This window comes from Cucurbita pepo, chromosome 18, assembly GCF_057944985.1.
Source record: "Cucurbita pepo subsp. pepo isolate OVF chromosome 18, ASM5794498v1, whole genome shotgun sequence".
Lineage (NCBI taxonomy): Eukaryota > Viridiplantae > Streptophyta > Magnoliopsida > Cucurbitales > Cucurbitaceae > Cucurbita > Cucurbita pepo.
Window position 1 is genome coordinate 9,488,721 of NC_141815.1, and position 9,681 is coordinate 9,498,401.

At 35.5% G+C, this 9,681-nt stretch overlaps 2 protein-coding genes and 2 non-coding genes across 4 annotated transcripts; 2 read left to right on the forward strand and 2 right to left on the reverse strand.

The window, feature by feature from the left end:
• Window positions 1-1,766: 1,766 nt before the first annotated feature.
• On the forward strand, window positions 1,767-3,772 carry LOC111779633 (putative strigolactone esterase DAD2). The gene is made up of 2 exons (XM_023659723.2): window positions 1,767-2,219; window positions 3,142-3,772. The coding sequence occupies exons 1-2, from the start codon at window positions 1,831-1,833 to the stop codon at window positions 3,569-3,571; spliced, it is 819 nt and encodes a 272-aa protein (XP_023515491.2). The 5' UTR covers window positions 1,767-1,830; the 3' UTR covers window positions 3,572-3,772.
• TRNAY-GUA (transfer RNA tyrosine (anticodon GUA)) lies at window positions 2,542-2,635 on the reverse strand. Its single transcript has 2 exons — window positions 2,599-2,635; window positions 2,542-2,577 (listed from the first exon to the last, which is right to left on the reverse strand). It is a non-coding gene; the product is annotated as a tRNA-Tyr (tRNA).
• On the reverse strand, window positions 3,099-8,635 carry LOC111779634 (nudix hydrolase 20, chloroplastic-like). The gene is made up of 9 exons (XM_023659724.2): window positions 8,261-8,635; window positions 7,526-7,590; window positions 7,174-7,354; window positions 6,892-6,972; window positions 6,143-6,268; window positions 5,063-5,142; window positions 4,842-4,957; window positions 4,522-4,642; window positions 3,099-3,961 (listed from the first exon to the last, which is right to left on the reverse strand). Exons 1-9 carry the CDS (start codon window positions 8,519-8,521, stop codon window positions 3,892-3,894), a joined length of 1,101 nt encoding a protein of 366 aa, XP_023515492.2. The 5' UTR covers window positions 8,522-8,635; the 3' UTR covers window positions 3,099-3,891.
• A 733-nt stretch (window positions 8,636-9,368) lies between these two features.
• On the forward strand, window positions 9,369-9,442 carry TRNAV-AAC (transfer RNA valine (anticodon AAC)). Its single transcript has one exon. It is a non-coding gene; the product is annotated as a tRNA-Val (tRNA).
• Window positions 9,443-9,681: the final 239 nt, after the last annotated feature.

The window sequence follows — 9,681 nt, forward strand, 5'->3', positions numbered from 1 at the left end:
CATAAAGCTCTTTTTAGTCCATCTTTTCAATCTTGGTTAGATTTCTACCTTAGGTCAGGGAGTCTATGGCAAGTTAAACTATATATATATATATATCCCTCTATATTCTTTCCCGCCGGATATATATGTAGTCATCAATACAAAACCTTTAGCCAGAGTTCTCTTTGCATTTTCTCTATCCTGTTTTTTCTGTTCATTTAGATCGCATTTAGATCGAGTGTTGTGTTGTTGTGCGATCTTAACATTCTAGTCATGCTCGGTTGTGAGTTATAGGTTTTTTAATCTATAATGGTGCATTTGAGAATGGGATATTTTCAGTCCATCTTAGTTTGTGGTGGAGAGAATTGTTGGATTTATCTAAAAATGCAAACAATTAGGAAGCGGCCTAATAAATGAGGAGCCATGGACATTGCAGATATATTTGAAAGGTCACAGTTTTGAAGGCAACGTGTGTTAATGGATGGCTAATTGCTTCCCTCAACCGTCCACTTCCGCCATTAAAGGCTCTGCTCCATAGACCAGAGAGCTTCTTTCAGCTTTTAATGTTCAAACAAACGGATTGTCCAAACCACACCAATCATCAACACAAACCACAATCTCTCCTCTCTTACATTCACCTTTTGGCTTTAATAGCAGCCAACCCCACTTCACATTTACACCAAATTCTAGAACCTGCCACTTTTTATATATAATAATAATAATCAATTTGTAAAATACTTCGAAAATGAATAGATATTTTAACTACTAAGTTATACTCGTGTTCACAAAAACGAAATCGAGCCTAAATTAGGAGGACACAGTAGGGCTTGGAGGATGATGCATGCATAAGATCTTGAGTTTCAATATTGAAAGGATTGTTCGATATTTGAGGATTCTATTGTCATGACTAAGTTTAGTGGATGACTCTAATATCATGTTAGGAATCATAACTCTACACAGTGGTATAATACTGTCCACTTTGAGCAATAGCTCTCGTGACTTTACTTTGAGCTTCTCCAAAAATCCTCGTGCCAATGGAGATATATTCTTTTCAACTCATGATCATTTCCTAAATTAGCCAATGTGGGACTCACTTCCAACCGAAACACTTGTTAATTAATGTATGCATTGATCATTCATTTTAATTTTAAAAAAAAAAATGTGGTGAGCATAAATGGCAGCGGCAGCCCTTTCCTTGCAGATAGATAACAAGTCGAAATCATCAAAGTTGACTATTCTTTTCGACAACCAATAAAATTTATAGTACGAAATAATTTAATATAGAAGGAAATAAAAATTTCAAAATAATAATTAGATATAGTGATATAAAATAGAAGGTGGGAACCAAAAATATCATAATTTTGTGACATATGGTTGACTTGAATGATTATTGTTTAGAAATGGGCGAAAACAAACAAAAGAGCACTTTTGTTCATCTTGGGGTTTGTGGTAATTTTGTATAAAATAAATTAATTAAAAATAAAAAAAAAATGAATAAATTAAATGAAGGGCTTTGGAATACAACGTGGTGGGGACGGAGGGGAAATAAATGATAAAAGGTGGGTATTGAACTTATCTTCGGCCTTCATAAATAATTAAAACTAAAAGACAACGTCCTTACTTTTTGAGTCGAGAAATTATTTAATGAGACCGTTAAGATTGCGATCCACAGTTTTCGATCACGAAAAATAAATATTTTAAAATTTGTGTCTATTTCGATCTTTTTTTTAATTTTAATTTTGTATAAGCAACCTCACCCCTCTATTCCCTATAAAGACACACGCCATAGGCTGAGCCACACACTCACACACAAGCCTTCATCTTATTGTTAGTCCTTTCTTTCTTGGTGGGATGGTTGTTATGGTGGAAAATGGGCCATTGTCGACGGCCCTAAACGCTAAGGTAATGGGTTCGGGGAGGGAAGCAATGGTTTTGGCTCATGGGTTCGGAACCAACCAGTCATTATGGGACAATATGGTTGGGAAGCTGAGCCAGAAGTACCGTGTTGTTGTTTTTGATTGGACATTCTGGGGTTCCATCAAAGATCCCAACTTGTATGATCCTCAAAAGTACTCTTCTTATTATGCTTTTGCTGAAGATCTCATTGCTCTCCTTGATGAGCTTGGCCTCACCTCCACCATCTTCCTTGGCCACTCCATGTCTGGCCTTATTGGCTGCATTGCTTCCACTAAAAGACCTGACCTGTTTCAAAGACTCATTCTGCTCTGTTCTTCTCCCAGGTATTTTTATTTATTTTAATTCAAAATCAAACAATTCTTTTGTCTTTTGGACAAATTCTTTTGAACCTGTGTAAGGTGTTGGTGGGCATATAGGCACATGGGTCTTGGTAAAAATGGTCGAATAATACTTCTTTCCCCTCAAACTTATTCAATTTTAGAAGTAGAAATCTCAATTCAAATTGGATCTTATAAAGTTACAGGAAAATGAATCATGATTTTTAAGTACAAAAAGGGTTTTATTTTTATTTATTTTTTTCTTCTTAAAGAAACAAAACAAAAAAAAAAAAAAAAAAAAAAAAAAAAAAAAAAAAGGGAGAAGAAATCCGACCTGCCGGATTCGAACCAGCGACCTAAGGATTACTTCAGGATTTGATACCCACTACAGTCCTCCGCTCTACCAACTGAGCTAAGGTCGGTTTTGATATCAACGTCAAATTTAATTTTTAAATTATAAAAACTTGCACGTATTTGTTCTTTTATTGCTTATTTTATTTTATTTATTATTATTGGTTTTAAAAAAAATTTATTACTGTTTTTTTTATAATTATTATTGTTTGTCTCTTTAATATTTTCATTATGTTCTGCTTATATTATTATTTATTATATATAATATAATATGTTTTAGCATCTATGTCATCATTTTTTTTTTTCTGTTCAACTATGTAAAAGTAAACATTTGAACATCAAACTTTTAAGTCAAATATGTAATGGGTTTATTTAATTGTTTATTCCTCTGGTTAATTTCAATCTCTATATGCTATTATTTTTGTAAATTTCAAAGTAATAAATACAATATACAATTTTTATTTCATTGTTTCTGTAATTCCCCCTATACTATAAGAGCGAATCAATTTGATGAATGTATTCTTGAAAGCAAGGTGAAAAGGGCTGAGTTGCTTAGGAACTTAAATCATTGTGTTAGGTATATAAATACAGAAGACTATGAAGGTGGCTTCGACCAATCGGACATCGAGCAAATGATAGCAAATATGGAATCCAACTACGAAAATTGGGCCACACAGTTTTCTTCTCTGGTTGTAGACGAAGCTGATCCTCTGTCACTGAGCAGGTTGCGGAAATGCTTGCATCAGATGAGGCCTGAAGTTGCAGTGTCCTTGGCCAAGACAGTGTTCAGAGTGGATGAGAGGGAGATTCTTGAAAAGGTCAACATTCCATGCACCATCCTACACACTAAAACTGACATTGCCGCCCCTGCCTCGGTCGCCATCTTTATGCAGAAGCAAATCAAGGGCAGTTGCACAGTGAGAGTTATTAACACTAATGGACACTTCCCTCACTTAACTGCACACCTCCAGTTGCTTCAAGTTCTTGGTGAAATCCTGGGCTTTTGATATTCAATAGTTCTCAGTCAAATCTTGGGTTAGAAATGTAAGTGAATAATACAAGTCAGTGTGAAGTGTAGTGTGTTTATAGTGGCTGGGGAGTTCATGAAATTCAAATTGTTTCCATGTAGTGGGCTTTCAGGTGTACTTTTGTTAATGTGTTTTTATTTAATAGATGTACCAAACAGGGTTCGTTTGGCTTCACAAATACATCTAATGAACAAGAAAGTTCTGCAAAAACAATAAACAGTATGTAACAATCCAGATTCGATGTTGAAACAAATTAACCTGATTTTTCTATCATCAACGTATTGGGCGAATTGTTTTATTCAGAAGCAGGTCCCACTTCTCAAACTCTGCAGTAGCTCCAAGTACCCCGAACTTTCGGGATTTATGTACCTGCAAGTTTTTAAACGCATTAGTACAAACAACTGTAGACTCATTAAGGATACCCTGAGAAGTAGAGGTATAAATGTAACGACCCAGATCCACCGGTAGCAGATATTGTCCTCTTTGGGCTTTTCCTTTCGGGCTTCCCCTCAAGGCTTTAAAACGCGTCTGCTAGGGGAAGGTTTCCACACCCTTATAAATGGTGGTTGTTTGTTCTCCTCCCGTGGGACATCACAATAAAGTATTTTTGTAACAACCCAGATACACCGCTAGCAGATATTGTCCTCTTTGTGCTTTCCCGTTCGGGCTCGCCCTCAAGGCTTTAAAACGCGTCTGCTAGGGGAAGGTTTCCACACATGGTGGTTTGTTCTCCTCTCTAACCAATGTGGGACATCACCAGTTGTTAGATCACCAATCAAATACATTCTATGTGGTTTAGAAAAGATTGTACACATGACAATTTGGTTGAACCACGAATGTTAACAACCAAGACGTACACTTGGAGTTATAACTAAATCAAATAATGGCTGTGTAACAAAGGTATATTCAGAGAAGAAAGTATATAGTACCCGTGTCGAAATAGGAAATCGATAATGACAAGAGTACAATTAGGCTTGAATAACTGTGTCCTCCGAATCACATTTGCAACATTTGTCACAGGCAACAACATGAATCCTTCAACCTCCCCATCTGACAAAAGTTCGAGCTAGTTAGACAAAGACTTGTAGTGAAACAAAATAATAAAACAATATGATGCAGAATATATACACCGCCGCTCAGACAAAGAAAGAGAGTCGTTAGGAGCTAGTCGAGATTAATACAACGTAATATATCTTGTTAGTTAAACATTGAATTGCCATGTAAACAAAAATGTATCAGATTAGCTAACCTTGATTCTCCGGTATAAAGCTTTCAGGAAGCTTTAAATCGTAACAGAATTGAACATCTCTCTTGTAACTAAAACCTTTGATGTCTGTATATGAAACGGCACCAACTGGTATGGCCCTAAAACAAAAGCATTATGTGAAGCCACCAGGCTTACCACAACCATGTAATACACGAAGGTTATATTGGTGAGAAATTATATTCAAATTCTTGCAAGGAAATTACCCTTTTGATATTGATCTCGGTATGCCTGCTTCCTCCTCACATTCCTTCATCACATTCTCCCCGCAAGGGATGCCCTGAGGCTGTCACTATCAAAATGTCAGGGGCTAGCTATAAATAAAGGCACAAGAAGTACGGTATTCAGCACTCAAGGGCACATTTCTAACTTTAGATCTCCCTCATCTCTTTTTCCTCTGATTATTATCAAGGGTTGCACAACTATGTTTTCAAATCCGTAGGTATAGACGTTCCAGTGTTGTTTTATAACTAGAAATTTATTAATAAGTTGTAACTCGTCAAGAAATTTGTAGTATCAAAACCTTGTCTAATTTCTTATTTAACTTATTCAACTTTATTACCCAAACAAAGTAAACATCAATAATTGTTGCATACAAAAACTAAGTTTAACAAACTAGACATACATATTGGCTGAAACACAAACAGATTCTGATTCATCATAGCAGGAGCCAGGATGTAATACTACACACCAGAAAGGTTAAATATATAATTCAGCCTCTAAAGTTTACATCTCTCAAGTATCAAAATGTTTGATCAAGTCCTTATTCAATAAATGAACGAAACTAAATAAAACAAGGGTGATATGGCATCAAAATATTTTTTATATATAAGTTACTTTCTTTTTCAATTCTAAATATATATCTTATCTTTAATAAATAGGGAGGTCGAATTTTTTAGTTAAATGGGATGAGATGGATATTTAACATTCAAACGACTTTTTCTCTTTTAAAATTTCATTTCACCATTCCTTTTTCAATTTCAACGAATTATCAAGTAGGGACATGGACTTCATTGAAATATTTTGATATCTAAAGGGTAAGATTACTTAAAACTTTGAAAATATTATAAACCAAATTGAAAGAGGGTTTGAAGGCTAAATGATACCTACTGGAAAGTATCTATATAACTACAAACATCTAAAAGAAGAAACGAAAAAGAATAAGGGAACTAACACCCAAAGATCATCCAATCATGAAGAAAAACAGAATAGTCGTCATTTTTCACATTTTCACGTGACAGAAGCACATGTAAGGAAACTTGCAACAGTTCTAACTTATTACGTACCAGCCCTCCAGCCACTAAATGATCCAACATTCCAGGAAAAGTTGGCTTTGTTTGACTCCTTTTCGCAACCCACAAAAAATTTTCTCCCTCCTTCTCAACATAACCATTCATATGAACTCCATAAACCTGTGCTAGGAAACGCACCACAATAAGGCAGACAAAAGTTAGAGAAACCAAGTAGTGGAGTAATAGAACTTTCAGCTATTTACAACCAAGTAGCCAGTTTCCATCTCCGACATGCACATTCAACAATAAATTTCACTTCAATGTCTGGGCTCTTCTTTTGTAAGTAAATCAGCCATGTGTGAACAACACCAGAGAACAGCTACAACCTACAAGTGACGTACGCTTTACCCTACTCAAAAGGAATTTTCCATTTACACCATAGCACTGAGGGAGATTCTATATAACCCTTCAAAAAGTTTCACTTAACCTGCAAGTATATATTAAGAAACTACCCTCTTAAGCTTTTCTGGTGCTAAATTTTAGCACCAGAAAGTTGTTTGAAAAATCATCAGTTGTTTCAAATCTTGTTTTTGTATTCAGAATGACGACAAATATAATGGCTCCAATTTTACTTGGACCAAACAACCAAACGTGTGTAAACAGATTCAACAAATCAAATGGCCTGCTATGCTAAAGGGCCAAACTAAAAGCAGGATCAAAATATAGCTTCCAAAGTGTGTTTCAGGAGATTAGAACAAAAAATTATAAATTTCCACGAAGCTGTAAAAGGGGAACATTCGCACCTTTATTCCAAAATAAGGGGCCGCAGCTCGTTCGAGTGAGAAGAAGTTTGACGCACCAAAGGACGAAGTAACAGGGTATAGCTGACAGAGTTCATGGTTATCCACAGTTAGCCACATGAAGTACTGTCTAGTTCAAAATTTAACTATCTATAAAGGACAAGCTTATTTGAGCATTAAACAGAAGATGGCGATTTTTTTCTTTCTTTCTATGCAACAGTTGCAAACAGACAGACATTGAAAAGCAATGTAATCAATGCTTTAAATTGGAATCACAAGCAGTACCTCATTCCGTATACCTGGAATGACTTCTTCACCCAAACACTTAACTACATCTCCAACTGCATGCGTCCTATCTTCAGGTGTCTTCAACGATTCATGCAAGGTTAAGTAAGCGCCAAATTGACCAGAATCATCTCGGGGGAAGGTAAAGACATTCGGATACTGCTTCAGGTGTTTAACGAAACTGCATGAAGTACATTAAAACGATCGATTGAGTAAGCGCCAAATCCACAGTATATTGCAGCTGCGCACAGGCTAATTTTGATGAAATGACAAGTAAGAATTGGAAACACAGATGGATCATAGCTTCAACATACGTAACGTTATCCAGACAGATAGAACACAGGAGCCTCACCCGTGGTGCACGTAGCCAACAATTTGGTCGTCGATGACTAACGGGAGAAATTCAGATTGCATATCCTGTAAGAAAATTTACTCAATTTCAAACATTCAAACAGACAGACAAGGAAGACTCTCAAGATATTGTCCACTTTGACAATAAATTCCCATGATTTTACATTTAATTTTCTCTTAAATACCTCAATGGAGATGGTATTCTGAGCGTGTGACTCCTCCTCTCAATAATCCTCAACAATCTTTTTCTCAAACAAAGTACACCAGAGCCTCCTTTGAGACCTCTTTCTCTGGAGTTCTCGAATAGTCTCCTCTTAATCGAGACTCGACTCCTTCTTTGGAGCCCTCAAACAAAGTACACTATTTGTTCGACATTTGAGTCACCTTTGACTACACTTTCGAGACTCACAACTTCTTTGTTCGACACTTGAGCATTCTATTAGCATGACTCTAATACCATGTTAGGAACCACGACTCTCCACAATGGTAATATGATATTGTCTACTTTGAGAGTAAATTTTCAGAGTTTTACTTTTAGTTTTCTCTAAAAGCTTCTATCGATGAAGCTCTCATAGTTTTACTTTAAGTTTTCTCTAAAAGAGCCTTCTACCGGTGAAAATAGTATTCATTATTTATAAACTCATGATTTTTCTCTTACTTAGGGAATAATCCTAGCATGAATAATCTTGTATCTTTAGGTTGTACATCCAAACAAGAAAAGGAGAAAGAGACGTACTGATCCACGATTGCAGAGCTTGACCTTCTCGAAATAGCCCGTCAGATCTGAAGGATCGTCCTGAAAGCTTGATGGTAAAGAAATGTGCCCAACGTCGTCCCAAGAGAAACTGCCGGCGGCGACCGATATCGAGCGGGGTACTGCTGGCCGAAATGTAGACGGCATTGGAAACGTCGTCCGGGAAATCTTCGAAGCGTTGTAAAGGGAAGAGACAATGGAGAAGTTATGAAATCTGTGTGCAACGAGAGATTGGAAGGCCATGGAATTGGATTGGAGCTAACTTCGCCAGAATTACCAGAGGAAATACCCATAAAAGGAACACTGACCGGACGACAACAAGACCCTTCGAACTATATTTGGTAAGTCATACATGAAGCTATGAAATTCAATGCGAATTATGAAAATAATTAAATAATAATAATAATCTGATTTGGATTATTTGAATATTGAAATATTGATAAAATTAAATTTACAAATTCGGCCACTTATCTAAAAACTTCCATTTTTAAAAAAAATAGGATAAGATTTATTTATTATATATATATTTTTTTTGGTATGCGACATTGTTCGGTGGCCTTTGCTCGTAGGTGATTAACGAAGACCCGTACTTTTGCTATTGTCTCTACCACAACTATCTCTGCTACTTCATTTAGATTTGTTTATATGATGTCTTATTTTCATCCCACTTATATGGACGACCAAAAAAATAAAAATAAAATAAACGAGCCACTTAAATTTTTTAGAAGGTTAAGTAAGCTTTTAAAATGGTGTAGGGTAGAGGTTAGTTCCTATAATTTTGATATCTAACACGAACGGATATGACCTTCAAATAAAGCATTATAAAACCACAAGATTTATCACTCATGTAATACAAAGTAAATTATGATGGTGTGACATTATAATTATGTTAGTAAAAAAATGACTTATTCGGTATTGATCTCAACAAGTATGCGTCATCCTCACATGAAAATGAACGTTCTAGAGTTGAATTCGAGCTATGATTAATTAGTAAAAAGTGAATTGTTGTGAAAATTTTCAATTTATTAATTTTTTAAATTATTTCTTATCATTTATGATTACTAAAATAAATCAAAGTTATTAAACATCTGGTGTTGTGGTGTAGTTGGTTATCACGTCAGTCTAACACACTGAAGGTCTCCGGTTCGAGTCCGGGCGACGCCATGAAGTTTTTTTTTTAATTTTAATTTATGGACGTGAAACACTGAAGGTCTCCGGTTCGAATCCGGGCGACGCCATGAAGTTTTTTGTTTTTTTTAATTTATGGACGTGAAAAGAGATTAAATTGTTAGAATAAAATTTAGGGTTTTAAAAAGAATATTATGAATCTAAAAAAGGCGTTGAATTATCATCATTTTTTTTCCCTTCTACGAGTTGAATTACTATCATTATTTTTCTTCTAG

Coding starts and splice junctions, on each gene's coding strand:
- LOC111779633 (XM_023659723.2), top strand. CDS start 1,831: ATGGTTGTTATGGTGGAAAATGGGCCATTGTCGACGGCCCTAAACGCT. Junction 2,220..3,141: donor CTGCTCTGTTCTTCTCCCAG/GTATTTTTATTT, acceptor TCATTGTGTTAG/GTATATAAATACAGAAGACT.
- LOC111779634 (XM_023659724.2), bottom strand. CDS start 8,521: ATGGCCTTCCAATCTCTCGTTGCACACAGATTTCATAACTTCTCCATT. Junction 4,958..5,062: donor CCGAGATCAATATCAAAAGG/GTAATTTCCTTG, acceptor CTTTTGTTTTAG/GGCCATACCAGTTGGTGCCG. Junction 3,962..4,521: donor GATTTCCTATTTCGACACGG/GTACTATATACT, acceptor AAAAACTTGCAG/GTACATAAATCCCGAAAGTT.